The 24,443-nt window shown below is 33.2% G+C and overlaps 1 protein-coding gene across 1 annotated transcript in view; it reads right to left on the bottom strand.

Annotated features, from left to right (window-relative positions):
* The window catches only part of EYS (eyes shut homolog), a 1,724,957-nt gene that overhangs the window by 1,623,370 nt on the left and 77,144 nt on the right, over positions 1 to 24,443 (bottom strand). Inside the window, exons 3-4 of the mRNA XM_059083021.1 lie at positions 8,491 to 8,684; positions 7,435 to 7,562 (exon numbers count right to left, since the gene is read on the bottom strand). Of these exons, the coding sequence (XP_058939004.1) occupies positions 7,435 to 7,562; positions 8,491 to 8,684 (322 nt within the window). The remainder of the gene's footprint in view (positions 1 to 7,434; positions 7,563 to 8,490; positions 8,685 to 24,443) is intronic.

The raw sequence follows: 24,443 nt of genomic DNA, 5'->3' as shown, positions 1-24,443 counted from the left end.
AAAAAAAAGACAAATGACGTTTCTAATGTTTAGTAGAGCCATTCTATACTGATGATATGCTCTCAGGAGTTAACGATGACACACAGGAATTTTAGACATAGTGTAAAGAATTACAGTGGACAGTTGTATGGTCATAGTTGGGCCAAGTATAAGGTTTTGTTTGTTTCTTTGTTAGTTGTCACAGTTACTTTTTTTATAAAGCAATCTTGTAGTGTCAATGCCTGACAACAAGGTTCTTTGAGTGTAATCTAAGTGCCTGATATCAAGCTTTGGATTGCCATGCCATCCATGTCACACATCCATGTGGAATAAACATATTGTCAGCTGTGTGCTGCCTACTAGGGCCTAGACTAGAAGCCTGGCCTCATGTACCCTGGAACTCCCCTTTTAGAGACCCCTGAGTGACCCAGGTAACTGGCCTCTTGAGTGACCCTACCTTTGCACCTTACCCTTCCTGCTCTCTGATTCTCACTGTTAGGGTTTAAATTCACCAATAACGAGTGACCCCACCTTCAGCCCCAGTAAGGCAGAGAGCCCCAGGCCCTCCTCTCTCTCTCTCTGTGTCTTTTTCTCTTGCTCCTTGTCACAGGGCTGTCGGTGCTGGTGCCCTTTACTCTCCAGGCCCTGTGAGTATTATCAGGACTTTTCTTTTAAGTTTCCTAATGGTAGCTACTGAGGTGCATTTGTGGTCATAATAATACCCACAAGGGCCACCCCAGCCAGAACATTGATTCTCATTGGGGAAATGTCCTTGAAGACTGCCACAGGTAGTGCAGGCCAGGTGAGGGCCCCGAGCATTCCTAGCCAATGGCATCACTATCTAAAGACTGAGACAGACAGGAAATCAATCTGAATTCCAGTCCACTGCAGTGCATTAGCTGCAATCAATAAGGTGCTAAAGAACACACAGTGGTGTTCAGGCTTTCTTTGCCTTCACTCTCATTAATTCATGAGAAATATTCCAGTCTTTTAAATCACATTTAGTAAACTTCTGTTATCAAGTGAATTGGGCACCAAATCAAATGTTAATATGTCTCTCTAAAGTAAGCACTAGAGAATTACAACCAAAAATTACACTTGTTAAAACGAAGTTGTTACAAGCTGAGTGAAAAATAAAATGAATTGTACCATATAGTCATTATTTTAAATTTATTAAGTACACTGTATAATTTCATAAAAGAACCAAAGGCCACATTGACACAGTCCAACCAAAATAGCATCAGAAAAACACTTCAGTAATTCACCTTTCCTGCTGTTTGAGGCTCAGCTTTGCACCCTCACCTTGAGAATTAAATCATACCTTCATCCATCAGGAATAATCATGCATTTTTTTTAACATCTACAATGTGCCAGCCACTAGGTGAATTATTTTCACAAACTTATTATTTTCTAATTCAATTTTCATAATTCTTGTGTGATATTAATTATTACCACCATGATATAAATGAGGAAATATATTCAGAAAAGTTAAGTCAGTTGCTTTGGTCATATGACTAGTTTGGAGCTGTTACTAAAGTACGATTTAACTTTAAATGTATTGTACTCTTCTACTCCACTGATGAAACTTGTGAAGATATGCTTACCTTGCTTCTCTTATCCTGAGGAACCAACCAGAGATCCAGAAATCATTCCAAGTACCACTTTGTTATGAAAGCTATCATGTTCACCTTTTCCTAATTGGGATGTGGATGGCAGAAAGATGGAAGTAACAAAATATCCTAAAATTGTGATGAGTTATGGCTATCATGTTTTAATTTTCCTTTTCAGTGGGAATGAATTAAATTGTCCAAGACTAGCTAGCAATACACTCACTTGTATTTGTATTATTTTGGAGTATGGTTTTAAAAGATGAGAGCCAGGACTATGAATTAAATGAAGAACTCATATTCAGTCATTAATGAGACCAGGTTGACAGACTGCTAGATGAAGATTAGGCAACAGAATCTCTCAGAAGGATGTTTCTAAACAATCCAGGGCTTATTGATCATGAAAAATTGGCCCAAAATGTTAGCACTATCATTACAAAACAAGAAGGAAGCCCCAAAACACCATCTGTGACCCTTGGCCCAGGGAAGTTTACCCCAAAGGCAAAGGAAACCCACAATGAGAACGTCTTCCTGTTGAGTTTCAGGTAATCAACCATCATGTGCCTCCACTCCCTCCACCCCCACCTCTAAGGCTTGAAATCTAAGAGAAACTCCAGAAGCTCATTCACAAGGAAAATGACATCCTCATAACTCAGCCTGAGGTCAGGGAAATAAAAGACTTAAATAGCATTCTTAAATACATGATACAACGATCAGAGAGGGCAAACATTTAAATCAAGGTTTGTAGGGTGTGCAGTTACAGTTCATGATGAATAATAAGACATGACCATGGGAAATGGATCAAGATTAGATAGAGGAGGAAAAAAATTATAAAATAATCATCAAAGGATTTAAACAACCAGGTGAATGGATTCCCAAGATGAATGCTGAAGTCATCAAGAAAGATGACAATAGTTGTAGAGAAAAGGACACAAGCCAGCTTCTAGAGCCACAGTGGGGGATGGACAGGACCTGAGAGAAGAGGAGATGCTTGAAAGGAGCCTGGGGACAGAGAAACAGAGTTAGGGAGAGAATGATCTACAGAATAGCTATGTGCTAAAAATAGACAGGTTTTTGAGGGAAAAGAAAACTGGTCTGGATACGGCAACAATGGCAAGGCTACCTACACAGTTCCTCAACAGATGTACGCAGATTGTGGATGAATGGATAGAGCCACCAAAGAAGACACCAGGTTTCAGCCAGAAAAAGAAAGGAAGGTATATAAAGAGAGTGTGGTGTTGAAGAATTTGCTGCTGACAAATGAGATCCTGAGGGCACAGCAGAGAATATTGGGTTGAAGTGTTAGAGGCTCTACAGAGCAGTGTGGGGCTAAGAATGATTTGATCAGGTATGAGCTGGAAGTCTTGGAGGTTACAGGATACTAATTCAATCTTTATGTACATAGCTCTGTACTAACTTCTGTCATTATGTTTTTTTTTTTTTTTTTTTTTTTTTTTTTCGGTATGCGGGCCTCTCACTGTTGTGGCCTCTCCCGTTGCGGAGCACAGGCTCCGGACGCACAGGCCTAGCGGCCATGGCTCACGGGCTTAGTTGCTCCGCGGCATGTGGGATCTTCCCGGACCAGGGCACGAACCCGTGTTTCCTGCATCGGCAGGCGGATTCTCAACCACTGCGCCACCAGGGAAGCCCTGTCATTATGTTTTATTAGTTATTATTCACAGGGAAATTAATAGGTTAAGGACTTAAGAGAAGAAATTATACATACATTCTCAAAATGAAGCACATAGGGGGCCAGATTTAAGGATGACTTCTGTCAACTATAACAGTCCCTGAAAATATAAAATTATATGAATAGAGCAGAAGGTCCTCTTGATGAAGAAATGTCAACAATGTTCCAGATATCTTCAGCTGGAATAGAGTTTATAACCATAATCTGAAATTTTAATACTGTAGTTAAACTTTAACAAACTTTTTTACCATGTTAAATTTCAGAATGATTTATTCAAAAGGGAAGGTTAGCCTTATAAATATGGCTATTGATTTCAAGGAAAGAAAAATGTAGTAACCTAGCTTTTGAGATAATTAACTCCAAGAGATTGAGGTTTCCTATTAGTTAGGAATTATTGGGTGACCAAGTTCTTCATCAAATGTGTGATTACTATTTTTAAAAGGAGTTTTCAAAATTAATGTGAAAATATAACTTTATTATTTGTTGAAAGGAAATATGTTGACCTATATATTTCTGTGTTACGATGTTCTATTTCAAAGTCTCAGCGCATGCTTAATTAGGTTTACTTGTGACAGACACTGAAAACCCTAACCCTACCCATGGCTGATGTGGAGACACATCATACAGACTAATGAAATCCTGAAACTGATGTGAGAAAAAAGAAAGTATGTTAATACACTGAATTGACACTTAAGCAGCACAAGCTATAAACGCAACTCTGAGTATGAAACAGGAAAAATAAAACAAGCTGAGAGAATAAAATAGAACATTATTATCCCATGAAATAACTTAGAATTTGAGTGGAGAAAATAAAAAGTTTAGAAAGCAAAAATATGTATATATAACATAATTTCTGATTTTTTAAAGCCATAGTACTTATTATTATCTAGTTTATGGTGTCTTTTATAAAGCTAACTCAATAAATATTTTTTAAACAATTGATTTTCAGGTTGGAAAAAAAATGACGTAAGAGAAAGACACTAGCTGGTTGCATCACTCTCTATTTCCTGATTCGTGTTTCTTCATTTTATTCTGAATATTCAGAATGCAATCACCTTTACATTAGACAATATTAGAGTCACTGCATTCAGTAAATATTGAAATAGGTAAGTGTGTGTGTCTCTGCATGTGTACTCGTGTTTGTGTGTGATTGTGCGATTGTTTGTGATGGCAGTATCAGAACGGTGGGTCCTGACACTCTTCAAAGCCCTAGTGTCATCTGGTGGTACAAGCACTCCCATCCCTGGTGTGTAGTGGAGAATGCAGAGTACTGCTCTCTCAAGTTATGATGCCCTGCCCTCCACTGCCCTGCGCCTTCAGCTCCCAGTCTCCAGCAGAGAGATAATCAGGACCTGGAAGGCTTCACTGGAGCTGTGCTGGACAGTGCCCTGGACATCACCTCTCACATAAGAAAGGGGGAGCCCAGAGACTGCAGCTTCAACATTGCCTTTGGAGCAGCTTCTGGGCTATCCACTGAGCTCCTGAGAAACCCTCACACCTCTAATTCCTTGCCAACACTCGCAATTGCCCCACTAGGATCTAACGTCAAGGCCATCAAGGTGAACCTCTTTTCACCATTTACCATGGACATCTCAAGAAGCCAGAGGATTCTCAGGAGGTAATTTTATTTCCTCTCTCATCTGATCATAATAATTTAGACCTAGTCCATACGTTCAAGTAGAGAAACTGATAACATCATCACCTTTCTGTTCTCCACTTTTCATTTTACTCCTTTCCAATCCCCCACTTTTTTTCCCCAGATTTATAATAAAAAAGTAAAAGCTTGAGTTGAGATGTGTGGATGAAGTAGGTGAAAAGGTGTAGGAGGATTTTCTGCATTGATGCTGTTTGAACTCAGCTCAGCATCTCTGGAGAATTTTGTAGAAATGCACATTTGCAATCCCCACCCCAGACTGACTGAATTGGAAACTCTAGGGGCAGAGAAAAATGATCCGCGTTTTAAACAGCCCTTCAGGAGTCTCTAATGCAGCTAAAGTCTGGTACAGCTAGTGTGAGAATCACTGTTCCAGAAACACATACCTTCTAATATAACAATGCACAGATAAATTTTTAACTAAAGGCATTTAAGTCAAAGGGTGTTTGATTTTCTCATCATTTTCAGTGATTCTCTTAATCTCCTTTGAGAAAAGAAAAATCGTTTTCAAGACTATTTTTTTCATTGTTTCGACTTCATGTTTTATTAGTTTATATTGATCATATGACCTTTACTTCATGTGAGTCAGAGTTAGCAACTTTTTTGCACTATCATTGGTGAGTTTGTGGGTGGGAGAATCTGGGGGCTGGAAACTCTTTTGTGTTCCCCACATTCTTACTTATTTCTGAGGCTTGGGTTTTCGCTCATCATTCAAATTAGTCTGTGTTATTTCTGCCCTGTGAATAAGTTTTATTTTTACTCTCCTGTTGCTTTTCTTATCTTTCACCCTCTTTTAATCGGTAGTCTAATTTAATCAATAGAGGGGACAATATTTTTAATTAAGTAGATTCAAAATGAGTACGCACAATGTATATTGTGCTCAATGTAAATTTTTAAAGAATGCGGGCAATCTCAACAATTAGAATGCATACAGTGGCTCATATTAATTTCATGAGTAAGTTTATTTCAAAGTTGTGACAACTAGTTACCTATTTGACATATTTCATCCATCCTAGGAAAACTTAACTTGAATTTCTATAACTTTCATCCTATCTAAAACATGCTTTACAAAGCATTCAAGATCAAACTTCATCATTTTAAAATTAAATATGTTAATTAATAATATAACAGTAAACTGAGGGATGACAACAATGTCTCTAGTTATCTAGTTTTCCCTTTGATGATAAAATTTAAAACAAAGCCTTCTAGACAACTAGAATAATGCTAATAATAAAAACCAATAAAAGCTTCATACTTGATTAAAAATAAACATATATGAATGCATATTTACCTATATTTATATAATGCTATCCATATTTTTAAAGTTGATCACTTTTCTAAGTAGAGTCACAAATATACTAATCCTATAAGGCTCAAAACTAGAAATTATAAATTAAAAAATCAATATTGTTAAAAGGATAATAGCTGGATTTATAGGTAAATTAATATAAGATTGAATGCATCCACAGATTTGACTTGATGGGTTGGATGTTCTAAGATCTTGATATATTGAGGAGGTTTCTCTTCATTCACTTTTGAAAATGTCAAATTTTAAAAGCTTGATATGTTTTTTAACTTTGCATTTAGATTCTTTGAAATTGATGAAAATAGTGTCCACTGTACATCTACAATGCACATGCATCTGTGATATACGTGCAGTTTTTTTCAGTGTGCTTTTAAGGTTTTCCTGTACCACAGCTTTTAGTTTTTTATTCAAACAGAAAGTCACAAAAATTATAATCATCCTCATCAGTTCACTCAGTCCCCACCACAGCTTTTAATTTTCTGCTTTTATGGATATTCTAAAAGTTCTGAGCTTGTTTACTGCCCTTCAATAATGCCTAACAGAACTTTCTTTAAGCAGATAAAAGTCTAGCAAGATAAAAGTCAAGCAAGTGTGAAGAGTACAAATTGCACTTCTTGATAGTGCGAGAAAGTAACTATAAAGCTATTTAAAATGGTCTGAAGTGATAGGCCCAGATAACTAACTCACTTCTGTCATTTACAAATCGGTCATTTTTAACAAATCTTTATTTAAATAAGGCACTGTTTCCTAAATCTTTGTCTAAAGATCCTAAAGGAAAACTCTCAGCTGAGGTCTGTGAATTGCAGGAAGAGACAATGGGTCTATACTTTGAAACAATAATAGCAAGGATGTATGTGTACTGTAGAAATAATACTGTGGGCACTTACATTATCTCTTCCTTCTAGACCTTCAAATATTATCCAGCTATCCTAAACATCTTCATTACAAAACAAAACAGATGTTTTAGGATGGTATGCCCAAATTATGATTAAGAATTGCTCCAATATTTATTTAAAACCAATGCCACAACATTTAAACATTTCATAGAAAAAGCATTAAGATTTTTTTTTACTTTCACTGGAAATAAAATATTATAAGCCATGAAAATTTCTAAGCTGAAAACAGAACATTGTTTTATTTTTGTCCACAGGATTTAAAATTCATACATTTTTGCTTAACAATAAGAAGTTAATTATACCTGCAATGATAATCTTTCTCATATTTCATACTTGTGGCATTAATCTTGCAAGGAAAATACTCCAGTGGTGTTTGGAGCTGCTTACAAAGCTTGACTGTACATATTGTTGAAAACATGCACATGATATCCTAGAAAAGATTAAAAAGTATTAAAAAATCTGTATATCTCAAAGATAATGAAATGATTCTTACATGCGGAGTGATGGAAATTATTTTCATAAGCAGGTAGTAGAAGTTCTCACTCAGTGCAACAATGAGGAAGACTATTTTCCAAAACGTCCAACATTGTTTCCCATGTCACACACTCTTCCTACTACCTTATTTCAACATTCCCCTAATTGAGAATTGGGGCTATATTTACCCCCCCCCCCTTGAGTGTAAGCAAGCTGTGACTATGGGGAAAAGATGCTCTGTGACTTTCAAGGCTAGGTTTAAAAAGGCCATACAGAGCCTGGTTATCTGGGAATGCTTGGAACCCAGCCACCATGCTGTGAGGATGCACAAGCCACACAGAAGTGTTTTATTTAGGATTATGGCTGATAGTTCCAGCTGAGGATGTGGCTGACAACCAGCATTGACCCCTGGACATGTGAGTGAGGAGAACTTTAAGGTATGAATATTAATTCATATTATGAATTCAACTATGCATCTTACCAAAATGAAAGATTGTCATTTGTGGGAACTACTAAATTATTTCCTAGTCTTATTTATTTAACTAGTAAATAAAATGTTAAAATATAATAATATAAAATAATCAAATAATAAAGAAAATATTTTTAAATAACTAAAAATGAAAAACTTACAAAATTACATTGTTCATAGAGGAGAATTCTGTCAGAGTAACAAAAAATAAAGTTGAAGAGTATTTTTGAGATTGGGGTTTCTATTTAAAATGCAAAAAATGAAAATAAGCAAGTTAAATACATTTTCTGATGTTCCTGAGTTTGAAAATTGTAATATGTTAATTAGAAGTTTAATTATTTGTACTTTTCAAACAGCTTAGTAATGGTAAAATATAGTTTAAAACCACTCCCTTGTATGTTAGATTCAGACTTACCATTGGAATATCAATGCAGTCAGTAACATTCTGGCATGGTTTTGGTGAACACTCATTGACATCGGTTTCACAGTTTTGATTGAGAAATCCTTCTGTGCATTCCAAAAGGTAAGTTGAGCTTTTATTTTGACTAATTTCTCCTTTCCAACAAGACTGAGAAACACAATGTTCCATTGACTCCTCACAGAATGGACCTTAAAAGATGACACACACACAGAAAGAAAATGTCTAAATGTCTGTACATAGGCATGTACAAAAACTTGGTATATAAAAAGTCTCTAGAGTTCATGAAATCTTCTTAAACACGTTTATCATGATATAATTTACACATCATAGAATTCACCCACTGCAAATCTATAAATCAATAATTTTTGCAAGTGTATATAGGTATTTGACCATAAGCACTTCCCCATTTCAGCACATCTCCATTACCATAAAAGGGCTTTTTTATGGTCACTCTTTGTCCCTAAATCCAGCCCCAGGCAACCATTAATCTTTCTGTCTCTACAGATTTGCTTTTTTGGGCCATTTCATATATATAGAATGGTACAATATATTGTCTTTTGTGATTGGCTTCTTTCCTTAGAATAAAATATTTGGGGACTTTTCATGCATGTATCACTACTTTTACTCTTTATTGCCAAAGAGCAATTCAAAATATATATAATATTTTGTTTATTCATTCACAAGTTGGTAAACATTTTGGTTGTTTCTACTTTTTAACATTTTAATTGAGATATAATTGACACATAACATTGTTAGTCTCAGGTGTACAGCATAATGATTCAATGTATGTATATATTGTGAAATCATCATCACAATAAGTCTAGTTAACATTCATCACCACACACAGTTACTGTTTGTTTTTTTTCTCGTGATGAGAACATTTAAGATCTACTCTCTTAGCAACTAACTTTTATGAGCAATTAATTCATTCATAAGTATTTGGGTGGATATATACTTTAGTAGCTCTTGCACAGATTCCTGACAGTGAAATTGATGAGGTGTAAATTTATGTGTAACTTTTTAAGAAACTGTCAAACTGTTTTGCAAGGTAGCTGTGGCATATTTCATTCACACCATCAATCTGTGAGAGTTCCTGTTTCTCACATTCTTGCCAACATTTGACATTGTCCATTTTCTTTATTATAGCTCTTCTAGTGGTTGTGAAATAGTATCTCATTTCAAGTTGCATTCTCATAAGAATAAAGATTTTGAGTATCTTATCATATATTTATTGAGTATCTTCAATATTTATTGAAATTATTTATGTATTTATTGAGTACCTTCTCATATGTTTATTAACCATTTGTATGGCTTCCTTAATGAAATTTACCTTCATATATAGAGAATATTTTAAATTGTGTTATTTATATTCTTATTATTGAGTAGTAAGTATTCTTTTCATATTCTGAATACAATTCTGTTATGATATATGTGACCTGCAAATATTTTCTCGTTGTGTTGCCTTGACTTTTCATTTTCTCAGTTAGTGACTTTTGGATAGGAAAAGGTTTTATTTAATTAAGTCTAAATTATCAAATTTGTCTTTCACTTTATTAAGACCAGCTTGTAACTTTTATATATCATGGTTTTGTTATAATATCTAAAAAGTTTGTCTAACCAATAGTGTAAAGATTTTCTCTTATGATTTATTAGACATTATTATCAATTTAGCTCATAATTGAGATCTATGATCCATTTGATTTTTTGCATGATGTGAGATAAGGATATGTTATCTCATATATATGAATAACATGTTATTTTATACGTATATGATTTTTTCATGTTGATATATAATTGTCCAGGCAACATTGTTTTGAGAAGACTGTTCTTTTTCCATTTAGTTGCCTTTTTCAGTATTGTGGAGAAACAAATGATCATAAACATGAGTTCACTTCTGGACTCTCAATTCCTTCTCATGAGCCTATATACTTATCCATATGCAATAACACACTGCCTGGATCAATGCAGATTGATAGTAAGTTTTGAAATTTGGCAGTCATCAAACTTTTTCCTTTTAAAAAAAAATTTCAGTCCGTATAAAGTTTTGTATAAGCTAGTCAATTTCTTCAGAAAAGCCTCCTGGGATATTGACAGGGATTTCAATTAATCAGTAGGTTAAACTGGGAAGAATTACCATCTCAAAAATATGGCGTTCCAGTCAATGAATATGCAATATCTCTCCATTTGTTTAGATAATCTTTCATCTCTCTCCCAATGTTGTATAGTTTTCAGTTAAAGTCTTATATTTAATTACTTAAATGTATACCTAAGCATTTTATCCTTTTGATACTATTATAAAGGGAAATGTTTTTTTAATTTAATTTTTGAAAATTTGTTGCTAGTATATCAACATACAATTAACTTTTGCATTTTATCTTGTATACTGCAAGCTTTATAAACTCAGTCACAAGTCTAGTAGTTCTTTTTTTGTATTTCTTAGTATTTTCTACAAAAGAGATTATGACATTTGTTAATAAAGATAGTTTTACTTCTTCCTTTTCAATCTGTATGTTTTTCTATCTTTTTTCTCCCTTTCTAAGTCTGCAACATCTTGTACAACATTGACTAGATAGTGAAAGTGTATATCTCTGTGCTGTTCTCATTCTTAGGGGAAAATCTGCCAGCACCACTTCATTAGGGTGATATTAACTGGACAATTGTCATAGATGCTTTTTATCAGGTCGAGAGAGTTTTGTTCTTTTTCTAAGCTGGTTTAGAGTTTTTAATAATGAATGTGTGTTGGATTTTGTCAAATGGTTTTTGTCCTGGTTTTATGTGGTTTTGTCTTTCATTCAAGTAACATTAATTTATTTTTAGATGTTAAACCAGTCTTGCATTCTTGAAGAAAATTCTACTTTTTTAGAGTACAAAAACATGCTTTTTGTGTTTCTGGATTTGTTGTGCTCATATTTTGTTGGGGATTTTCAATGTATATTCATAAGTGGTTCTCTTACATGTTTTTTGCCTGATTTTGGTATAAAGGTAATATTGGCCTCATAAGATGTGTTCAAAAGCCTCCCCTTTCCTTCTATTTTTTGAACATTTCACAAGGATTATGATTAAGTATTTGGCAAGTCTGTATCAATTTTCTATTTCTTCTTGAGACAAATTTAGTAATTTGTTTCTTTCCAGAAATTTGTCCATTTCATTTAAATAGTCTAATTTCATGGTATAATGGAGTCCATGGTATTTCCTTATAATCCTTTAAATTTTGAATGATCATTATTTATGTCCCCACTTTAAATTCTGGTTTTGTTAATTTGTGTCTTCCTTGTTTATTTCTTGGTCAGTCCGACTAAAGATATGTCAGTTTTCTTTTACTCAAAAACCAATGTTTTGTTTCATCAGTTTTTCGTATCCATTTTAACAATTTTTCCCTAATCTTACCACTTCATTTCTTTTGTGTGTTTTGGGTTCAGTTTCTCTTCTTTCTCTAGTTATTTAAGGTAGAAACTTAGAATATTGATTTAAGACCTTTTTTTCTTTTTTAATGTAGGAATTTAGAATGATAAAAATTACCTGTAAACCTTGTTTTAACTATGTTTCATAACTTTTGATATGCTGTGTATGTTTGTATTCAATTGTAATTTTTTCTTTGACTTGGATTATTTTAGAAATTTGTTTAATTTCCAAATATTTGAAGTTTTCTCAGAATTTTTCTGCTGTCAATTTCTCATTTAATTCTGTTACATTTGGAGAGTGTGTTATCATACAATTTTAATTCCTTCAGATTCACTGAGGCTGGTTTTGTGGTCGTGATCATTTGTCTATATAATGTCTATCAACAGCAGAGCTGAGTACTTGAATGCTTGACACTGGATACAATGTGAGAGTGGGCACTTCCTGAAAGTCTGTGCCCTAAGAAAGGCACTTTCCTGCCTCTAGTCCCCACCCTGAGATCATGCAAAAAGAACAAATAAAGTACTGATGTTAAGGTCCAAGGCTGGTAGCTCCACTGCAGCTTCCATGAGACTGGAATCAACATTTGTATCATTTCTGAGTTGAGGTGTTTGTTGGATTCTGTTTAGCACATCTCCATTAGGCACCTCCTACTGGTAATAAAAAAGTACCCATGGTACTGGCCTGACATATTTGCCATATCTGTTAAATCCTGGATTTCAAAAGCACAATTTACTCTTTTACTCCTTGTTGGGTAATGAATAGGTCTTTGGACAATTCATACTTGCTGGGGAGAGCTGAAAAGGGAAATATTTGACTTCCTACTAAAAATGGCACATCTGGCCTCCAGAAATTATCTACTGAAGTTTAAAAAAAAACATATTTGTACTTCAAGTTCATAAACCTAGTCAACCAATCACTATATAACCAAAAACCAACAGTATACAACAGGTTCATTAAAAAATCTTCATATAAAACTCATTCATTATTATGTGAACAAGAGCATCAAGAAACATTTAGCTACAGAGAAATTAAGCTACTTAGCAAGAGCATACAAACCAAAAAACAAACAAACAAACAAACACTTAAAAGAAGATATGCTGTTAATTGATTTGAAGTTTGAATTGTGTGCCAAATTCTAAAACATAAAGTTATAATAAAAGTATAAAATGTTGAGTGACCACACCACTGGCATTATTATATTAAAATAACTCAACTTCTATTTTGAGCACATGAAGAAGAATAAACATGCATTTCTCAGTGGTGTGATATATTAACATATTATCCTATTACATATTTGTAAAAAATAACATTTAATTATATTTAAGACATCAGGGTTAATTGGCTCCATGATAAGAAACTAGCTGAATGACCCTACCTCATATTTATGTAATGCTTGGCATTTCCATGGCACTTATATCCATACGATTTGATAAAATCCTTAAAGACAATCTTGGAATTTATAAAAGGCCATTATTATCCAGTTTTATAATTGAATTTTTTTAAGTAAAAAACTAATTTTGCTAGAGGTTGAGCAACTTACAACACGTCACACCGTTGGTTAATTAATGGCAGATTAATAATAAAAATATGTGAATTCCACCTAACAGTATTATAATTCACCACAACACATGTCCACTATAGATCAGTTCTGTAAAAAAGGGTAGAAGACTCATATATTACTTCATTATTAACATTAGTCCAATATCCCCATTCTAGGATACATCATATGTAAAATATAAAAAGACATAAAACTAAATAAAATATTAATTTGGCTTCTTGTACAAACAAACAAACAAACAAAATTTTCCCAATTTATAAATATACCTCTGTGGATATTTGTAGTGGCAGTTTCCAAGGTAATCCACAGGATAAAGTAGTGAACAGTGAAATGTGCATTTTTCAGCACTTATTTTGAAATAATTCACATAAAGTTGCAAAGATAGGACCAAGAAGTCTTGGGTACAGATACATCATATAGAACTATAATATAATATCAAAACTAGCAAATCAACATTAGTACAATATGTGGATATGGTTCTATGTCATTTATCACATGTGTAGATTCAGGTAACCACCACCTCCTTCAAGATACAGAACTATTTCATCACCACAAAGATTTCCCTTATGCTGCTCCTTCATAGTCTCACTTGCCCCTATTTGCCCTGCTATTTTTAGCCACTGGCAACCATTAATTTTTTCTCCATCTCTATAGTTTTGTCATTTCAATCATGTTATGTAAGTAGAGCCATACAACATGTGACTTTTTGAAACTGGCTTTTATTTTTCCACTTAAAATGCCCTTCAGAGACTCTTAGTTCTATGGACTTAGCTTTCCCATTGGAAATTTAAAACAAACACTTATACAAAGTTGGAGTGAAGTAGCAGAGGATGAGGGCACAGAACCAAAGTGGGCAGAAGTGACCCACGAGATACTGAGGAAGTAGTCAGCAGCAAGATTTCCAGCTGATATCTCGCTAATACAGCCACAATTTTTGGAACTATGTGGTGGAGACAGTAAAGCTCATCTGTTATTCCAAAGACTTTGAAGCCATCTTTATATGCCATACATGTTCGAGCCAATGAAATCCTAATAGAAATTCTGGGTGTTCAGTCCAGGTCAAAGCCTTTCCATCTCTCATCCTTTTTGCTCTAGCCACTTGGAAGCCACATGTTCCATTTGGTGACTCTAAAATATTCCAGAAGTTTGGATTCCTGAGTCACTATTTGGGAAAGGTCTACTCTTCAGAGGCAATGGATTTCCAATGACTTTGCATGAGAAAATCATTGGGTTAAGGTGTATTTGTTGAGTTAATGTAATCTAGCCTAACATGGCAACTACAGAATATTTTACCAAAACTGAGATTTTATCATTATGGGAACTTAAAACTTGTGGTATTGGTTTAATGAGTAGTGGACAGCAAGGAGATGTGAAAGGCTGAAAAGGTGATTACCGACATTACAAAGTATCACCTGATATAATTTGAGAGGACTTGAAATGTCTGCTTATTCAACAGCTATAGCAGAAGTTGGAAAACACAAACTTAGTAGAAAGATTCAGTTGCTATTAACTGCTTTTGATAAGATAATAAATGAAATAAATACACTAGAGACTGTCTGCCTGCAAATAAAAGAATGAAAATATTGGGGAGCAATATTAAGAATAAAAATGAACTATGACTATTTGTGGGCACTGTTTGGTACAGCCTAGAATATATTGGTTTGATTTCTTCAATGTATTAAAGTGTTTGCATGAGTCCCTATGTGAAAATAACCCCCTTTATAGCAAAATATGGAGCATTAAGAAAAAACCTGTTCAATGTAAAAATAATTACTGGAGGGTAAATGCAAAAGTGGGTGATGCATCTTTTCATTTTAGACAGCAAAATACATATACAGCCATGTATATAACACATAACACAAGTAATTTAAACTAAGACATTAAACAGCAATCTTATTAAATCAATCTAAGTAAATTTTACTTTAATGGAGATCATAATGGGGTTTCTATAAAGCAAATTATCTCCACTATCCTAATAAGGTGCATATATCCAAAAAAATCATAATAAATGGAAGATCATTTTAGATTGCAATGCTTTATCATAATTTCACTAAGTTCTTTTGGTCAGTCCTCTTATGAAATGTCAAATGTTTCTAAAGCAATTCTGTATAAAATAATGCACAGCAGTTAGTTGAACATTTTAGTCATGTAAATTCATTTTAGTCTACTTTCATGTAAGAACGAAGCTATTATACTCTAAGGATAGGCAAGAGAACTGAAGAAAGACAGCTAACTTGTTGACTCCAGTTTATTACAGCTTTAAGACTGTCAAGATGAAGAACTACTTCAAAATAAGAAAGGATATTTGATGCAAATATTTAATATTCATCCATGTTAAAAGTCATTGTGTAAAAGGTTGATATTTGGGTGTTTCAGATAAATGAAAAGAACTACTTAAGTTATTAATTTTATGCATGCTTTCACAAATACCATTTAAGTACTCTTACTCTCATGTTATTAATTCAGTTTCAACCATGCATGGCATGAAATTTTAACAGTTAAACATATTAATTTTAAGTTCCTAAAGTGTGGCTCTCACTACTCTGCTGTTCTACTCAGATTCCCAGGGTTGAACCCACAACCTATTGCAAGGAGCTGAATACTTAATATTTTCCTTTACAGCAAATATCTGCATTATTTTTGACTAAAAAGCCAGACAGTAATTATTTTAGACTTTGAGGGTAATAACATCTCTTGAACCACTGATTTCTGCTGTTGTATCATGGAAGCAGCTATAGACTATATGCAAATGCCTGAGAATGACTGTGTTCTTTTGCTTTAATTTCTTTGATAAAAATAGACAGTTCTTTAAAGCACTTTATTAGTATTAATTTAGCAATTTTATAGTGTAGACTTTGTCATTATCCCATTATTGTACACTGAATGTTTATGCCCCCCAAATCCATATGTTGAAACACATTAAATTAACTAATTCATTAATTTAATTCATTTTAATTGATCGATTAAATCCATTTTAATTTAAAGTATTTAAATTAACTTAAATTATATTTTTATTAATTCATTTAATTCATTTTCTAGTAGAGAAACTACCTTTCCAATTAGAGAACTGCTTTTGAGCAACAAAAAATTGATATTAATAAAAAGTAAAGGAAAGAATATCTGCCACTAATTCTAAAAGTGTCTACCTCAAGGTCACAATTAGTGTATCTTCAATTAGGTAGGAGAGTAAAGCCTTTATAAATCTAATTTCATTTTCATGTTTAATCAAAGCCTTAAAAGGTTTGAACAGAGATCTCTTTAATCTCTGAATGAATGCATCTTAACACACAAATAACAGACAAACTTACAAAATAACAGACGTTTCCCTCAGAAACTAAGAAAACAGAGAAATGAAATTACACATGTGAAGAGTCAGTATTTCAAAAGGAGAGTTAAAAAATAGGGAAATCACAAGTCTCTGGAGCAGAGATACTGCTAGAAGGAAAATACAGTAGAAGTCTACAAATCATGGTTCATAAAATGAGATTTTTTTAAAAAAGAAAAATTAAAGCCAACCTTTTAGTAATTCTTAAAAAAAGTGAGAGAATATGTCTACTTGACATTAAGAATATTAAAACGGTTATATATTTGATTATACGTATTGAAAGAATAATAAAGTATAATAAAATAGTTAACAATTCTATGCTAGGAAAAACTGAAAAACCAATGTACCAAAATCAGCACAGATGGATACAGAATGGCTGAATATACTGATAACATAATATATAATCTGTAAAGAAAATAATCAGAGAATTATCTAAAAGGACACCTAGCCTGAATTTTCTGAATTTTTAAAGTCTGTCAAAATTGTAGATTTTTTTATTAGGTTCATTATGTTCTAGAGCAGCCCTGTTCAAAGAAATGTCAAATGAAATTTGAAATTTTCTAGCAGCCACTCTTAAAAATATAACAAAGCAAGTGAATTTAATAATACACTTAATTTACCCCAATAAATCCTAAATACAATTATTTCAACCATCATCCAAATAAGATATTATCAAAGTCATATTTTGCATGTTTTATACTGCGCCTTTGCAAAGTAAAGTGGGAAGTGTGTCTTTTGCACTTATTGCCATAGGTGGCTTGTGGCTCTGTTTAGATAGAACATTTCTAGAGCACAGAAAAAATCTGAATCTTCCAATCTCATCTCAGAAAGCTATTCTGAACTTGAAAGCAAATACCTACAGAGCACAACATTAAATTTCAGTTGCGTGCCTAAAGATGGAAGAATCTTAATTGAAATATGCACAATTAAACTTCATTATTATTGAAATGCAGTAGTAATAAAATACAACCGAGTTAGGTCTTTTTTACGATTGAAATTGTTTAGAAAATCTATGAATATAATATCACATCAATAGAAATAAGATCCTATCAACTTGAGGGACATTGAAGTTAAATGGTTCTATGAATGGTCATTTCAATAAATTTTGTGGAAATAATTATATATTCTCACACACACACACACACACACACACAAAAAAAACTTCCTAACCCTTATCCCCGCATCTCATAAAAATAGGCATCAATCCAATCAGATTTATTTATTTATTTTATTTGTCCACGCCGTGCGGCATGTGGGATCTCAGTACCCTGACCAGGGATTGAAACCTGACCCCGACAGTGAAAGTGCCAAATCCTAACCACTAGACCACCAAGGAACTCTCAGATTGTATATTTAAATGTGAAAGGTAAAACAATAAAAAATATAGAAAGTAAGATTTCTTAGACACAGTGGAATTCATTAAAATTTCATTAAAAATAAGAACATCTATTAATTCAAGGACACCATTTAAAGATTGAAAACTGAGTAAGAGAATGGGACAAAACACTTTTAACACTGATAACTAGCAAATACCTACAAATGAATAAAAATATGTAAATTATACATATGTGTATATATTATGATTATATATTACAAAAAGTCTCTAGATACACATAGATGTATGTATACACATAAAACAATCAAAAAAGAACTTAAATAGGTTCTTCACACAAAAAATCAAATTACGAATAAAGATTCAAAATACCCACTCTTATTAGTTAATATAGATATAAAAATTAAACCAAAATAAAGCACTGCTATGTATTTGCAAGAGTGGCTGTAATAAAAATGGGTGACCTGCAGATTGATGTGTGCTTGTATAGAAAAAGGAAATGCCATACATACTAATAGGAGTATAAGCTAGCACAATCCCTTATTTACCAACATTTAATAAATATATAAAACATGACTGCAAAGTATATAGAGTGTATACACACTATATATAGTGTATATATATATATATATATGTAGTAGGTATACATATATACACATATATAGGTATACATATATATATATATATATACATATATTCTTATAAAGAAGCCACAAGAGTCTAGTGCAAGAACACTTATACTGGAATCATTCATAAACGTCTCAAGCTAGAAATTGTCTAAATAATGACCATATACAATTAAAAAGCATACAATCATACATTTAGCTAAATGTAAACTCTCACAAACCATGTGAAAATAAAAGGTTAGACAGAATAGAGAACATAGTGAAAAATCCCATCCATATAAAGACCAAATGAAGGAAAAGAAAACTAAATTATAAACATTCAGGAGAGTCTCTATCTTTGGGAGTCTAGGGTGGGGGATTATTTGTGGGAAGGGGTGTGAAGAAACCTCCTGGATTGTTGGGAATATTTTAGTTCTTGGTCTATGTCCTAGTTATGTGGGATTTACTTTGTGAGAACTTTGCCTTCATAACATTACATGAAATTTTAAAAAATATGTAATTAAAAGTACATGCACAAAATTGAAAGGAAAATAACTGATTAAAAAATAACTTCTATTATATGTGACAGGAAGATGTTCTTTCTTGTTTCTAGTTGTTTGCTTATGTTATTGATAATCAAATGCTAGCCAAGCTCAAAATCACTGGAGAGTTTGTGAGTACAGATTGCTGGACCTCGTTTCCAAAGCTCGTGATTCAGTGGGCCTGTGTTTGATACCCAAAGTTGAGAAATTTCATTTCCAATTACTTCCCAGGTGCTGCTGCTGCTATTGATGCTGGACCCCACATTGTAAAGCATCGACTTTTGTTTTCTCTTTGAAGTAGACTTCCCTCCATCCTTATAGTCACCCAACTGATTCACCCTTACCTTCTTCCAGGTCCAGCCAATGACCCCAACCTTCTGTGCTTCCACAGTACGTTCATTCCTTGGGGTTTATTTTATTTTATAAAAATTTTTTTATATTATTTTTTGTGGTACGCGGGGCTCTCACTGTTGTGGCCTCTCCCGTTGTGGAGCACAGGCTCCGGACGCGCAGGCTCAGCGGCCATGGCTCACGGGCCCAGCCGCTCCGCGGCATGTGGGATCCTCCTGGACCAGGGCACGAACCCGTGTCCCCTGCATCGGCAGGCGGATTCTCAACCACTGTGCCACCAGGGAAGCCCGCTTGGGGTTTATTTTAATCCCTATAATGATTTTTCTTTTGTTGTTAGATAAATAAATCCCATCAATTTCTCAATTTCCTGCATGGTTTCAAACTTTTCTTTTGGGTTCCTGTGCTTCTTTTCTTGAGTTCTCCCTATTTCAGTCAAATTTAAGCCCAGATTTCTTAGGGTACCCTTCCTCCTGTATACCTAATATGTAATGAACTGATGAAACTTGTGCCTGGGCAGCCTCCTGCCCTACTAACTCAAACTGAGATTGCAAAGGAATTTCCTATATTTAAAATCTTACTTGCCTCCTTACTGACTGGGGGGCACCATTACTCTCATTAAATTGCCAGAAAATTAACAATCCATTGCTTTCCTTTCATTGTGCCCCACAATGATTTTATTTCTATTTTCCTTCTCCTTTTTTCTCATCTAACCTTGCTCTTAAATTTATCTAATGATCTATGAATTATCTCAGTTTTTCTTTATTCTAGCTTTACTTTCCACAAAAACACTTTCACAGAAAATAAATACTTCTCCTGTGCTCTTCACACTATGCTTTCAGAACCAAAACTTCCCTTGCCATGTCCTTTCCCATCTTCTTTTTTGGCTGCCAAAACCTGTTTTTAATATACAATATTAAATAAACACATTCATCCTGTTGTACTTGAAATCTATGTTTTAATCAAAAGTCTCTGTTTTATGTTTCATCATATCCATCTCTTTTTATGAATCAGTACACAATTACAGTTTTTAAAGGAGATGCTTTAGGGAATATTTCTCTATTCTATAAATGCTTTGGAATTTTTTTTCTATCACAGAAATATTCAAATACTTGGGTATTCAGGTGATGTGTTATGTATTAATTTAGGTGTGTATAGATAATGGATCCATCACATCTGTCTGAACATTGCAGAAGTATCATGTCTTCAACAGCTCTCTGTCTTTCCAACTTTAAATGCATATAAATTCCTCTACACTATGGGAGGGAGACACAAGAGGGAGGAGGTATGAGGATATAAGTATATGTATAGCTGTTTCACTTTTTTATAAAGCAGGTACTAACACACCATTGTAAAGCAGTTGTACTTTAATAAATATGTTAAAAAAATCCTCTACATTTTCTGCCAAAATGTAATTCATGCCAGGAAGGTAAACCATAAATAAACATATAGGTTGTTTTTCTTCTTTGGTGTCTCTGTATCTAAGAGTGTTGTTCTAAATATTTATAAACAGAAAATCGAATGGCTAATGGCATTTAATGTGCATTTCAGTTACAAAGATCTGCTTTGACCAATCATCTTGGTCAGTTGCAAAGCCTTTAGTTGTATAAATATATGTTTGATTACAAAGGTACTGTTTAATACTGTGGTTACTTATTCTTTCAAAAGAGTGGGGAAACATTTTTTTATATACAAATAATGACTGAAAATTTTACATTAAAAACATCTTGAATTGCAAACTAATTCTGCCATATATATGTTCTCTGTAACCAGTGAGGACAATTGCATAGCTAATTTTAAATATACTTAGTAAATGTACCTAAGTAAAACAAGTAAAATTTTGAAATGTGATTTCTGGTTCAAAACTTTGTCCTCCACAGATATTTTTCTTTGTCTTTTGGGAGCATATTAAAACAGTAGCAGTAATTTACTCATATTAAGTAATACCAAAAACCAATAATAGAACCATGAGAGCAAAGAGACTGAGTAGGTAATTGAAGTCTTTTTGTTTTTCTATAAGTGTTGAGAGGAATATTTCTGCCTTTTAACAGATGATGAGCTTCACTAGTAGTCTATGTGTTTTATTAGAGGCAGAAACAACAACTAAAGTGTCTAAACCAAATTTGGTATGCTTTGATTTCTTCTCATGTGACTTTCCCTCTTCCATAAAAAGTTTGAGAAATGAACAGAGGCTAAAAGACTCTTTTATAAAATGTTGGCCTTTAAAGTTTCATAAAACGCTGACTTTGATGGGCCAATATTTATAGTTCATGGTTAGGGACTGTACTTATACTACTTTTTCATCTTCACCAAAGCCTGTTTATGGATATGACTGGTCCCAGCAAGTTTTGGAACACTTGAGGCTTTATGACAATACAATTTTCTTTCTGGAATACTAATGGCAGAGACATAATATTTTTTATGACTATATTTACCCACCAAACTCAAGTGCATAAAGCAAACTAGTGATAATAATACAAAGACGTCTAAATAAATTAGAATAAACAGAAGCTCTATTTTATTTCTAACATTATTATTACTATTTTAACTTTTTCCTCCTTGTGTTAAAACAAATTGCTATTTCTTTGGTTATTAGATAAAATACAACAATAACCTTGTATTTAGTGGCTATTACATATGGAAGTAAATTAATAGTTAAATAAATTACATTATTCTAAATGTTTAAGTAACGTGGAAAAAATGATTGCCCTACTCTGTATCACAGGCAATGTGATAAAATGCCTGTAGATTGAGGAGATCAATTCTCCCATTCCATACTCACTGAAGCACGTTTTCCTGAGGGGACTGTGCTGCTGTCATCTCCACTTTTTATCTTTTTTTTTTTTATGATAGTCATCTTAACAGGTGTGAGGTGATATCTCATTGAGGTTTTCATTGCATTCCCCTGATGATTAGCGTTGTTGAGCACTTTCTCATTTATGTATTGGTCATTTGTTTGTCTTCTTTGGAGAAATGTCTATTCAGGTCCTTTGCTCATTTTTTAATTGGGTTATGTTGTTGTTGTTGCTAAGAGTTGTAGAAGTCTGTTATATATTTTTTACTACTAACCCCTTATCACATATAGGGTTTGCAAATTTTCCTGATTCCATATCTTGCCTTTTCTTTTCGTTGATGGCTTTGCTGTATAGAAGATTTTTAGTCAATGTAGTCCTCTTCTTTTTGTTTTTTCTTTTGTTGTCTCCACTTTTAAAATTGTCCTGTTTCTCTCTATCAAAGCTGATTTTATTTAAGTTAATTGTGGGGAACAAAGAAAATACAAATGAATAAATTGAATTGTGTTTTTCTTTTGCGGTATATACTTCTATAATATTCTCTTAAAAACGTATGCAAAAAAAATTAGAGTATTATTATAATGTAAGAAGTTTGCTATAGGGGTTTAAACAGATGTTAATGAGTTGTCTTTTCTTAATAATTTATGTGATTTAATATACAGCCTAAGTACTAATCTTTTATTGTTTACATGTATTGAAAGTTCTACTTTGTGACTCTGTTTGAACTTTTTTGTGTTTTAATTATTAGAAGTTCTTAATATTAAGGTATCAAATACATCAATATTTTCTTTTAGCTTTAATATTTTGAGTGTGAATGTTATTTGTGTATATACACTTGTGTTTTTGTTTGTGTTTAAAAAAAAGTATTCACCATAGGGTAGTCTCAATCTTTTGCTCTATTTTTAAAGTTTGACCTCCTTTTTCTCCTTTAATTGGTGAGGGGATAACTTGTGTCGTGTTTCTACCTTTGTAATGGGTCTCGACATCTGTGAGGTCAAGTCAGTCCATTGCTTGCTGGAGAGCATAACAACCATCACCTGGCCAACCGATCAAAGTTTGCAATCAACGTATCAAATTTCTTGGTAAATTCCTTTTAGGATATTGATTCAAATTACACTGAAATTATAGATCAAATTGAAAGTGAATTGGCATAATTAAGATAGTCTTCTTGTGCATGAAGATGTTATATCTTTTCATATATTTATACATGTTTAAATGTTTTAAGATCTAGATATGCTTGCCTATCTCATATAAGATTTGTCCTATAGTTAACCTATATATTTGTATTCATACTAGAAAACATTTCTTTTTAAATTGTGTGTTCTAACAGCCCATTAAAAGTGTATAGAATAACATTGACTGTAAGATTATATTCACTTCCTTTGCTTGATCCATCTTACAGAGTAAACTACTTTATCCAGTATATGTTTTTAGATTCGTTTACATTTTTCCTGTAAAAATCTGCCTTCTTGATTCTTATATATTTCTTCTGGGGTCTTGTCCTTTCTTCCTGAGTGTATATTTTAGAAGTCCTAATTTAAATGTGGTATGATCTTTCATTTTTTTCATTTTTCTGATAATCTCCTCACCCTCTTATTCACTTTTTTTAAAGATAGATTTTCTAAGTAAACAATTCTAAATTAGGGGTAATTTTCTTCCAGCACACTGATAATGTTATTCCACAATCTTCTAGCTTTCACTATTACAGCTGAAGTGACAGCTGTCATTTGAATTTCTTTATAAGTCTTTTATTATTTCTAGCTCCTCTTTCTTTCCCTTATTTTTGGAATGATCTGCTGTACTTCTTTTGTGTTTGAAAAAGACACTAAGATCTTGATCAAACTTGGATATATCCTAGTTTTGTCATTTATTGTTGATCTTGGATAATTCCCTTCATGGGAACAATAAATAAAACCAATATTGAATTTCCTCTATTATCAGGATATTGCAGGCATTACTGCAATATCATACCATATCATTGTGCATAGTGTAAGTGAGTTAATTAACTTGAATTAGTAAAAACTCCAACTCTGAGTCTAGGT

This window comes from Kogia breviceps, chromosome 13 (assembly GCF_026419965.1).
Source record: "Kogia breviceps isolate mKogBre1 chromosome 13, mKogBre1 haplotype 1, whole genome shotgun sequence".
NCBI classification, from domain to species: domain Eukaryota; kingdom Metazoa; phylum Chordata; class Mammalia; order Artiodactyla; family Physeteridae; genus Kogia; species Kogia breviceps.
Note: the sequence above shows the minus strand (reverse complement) of the source record. Positions and strands in the feature narration are given on the sequence as shown.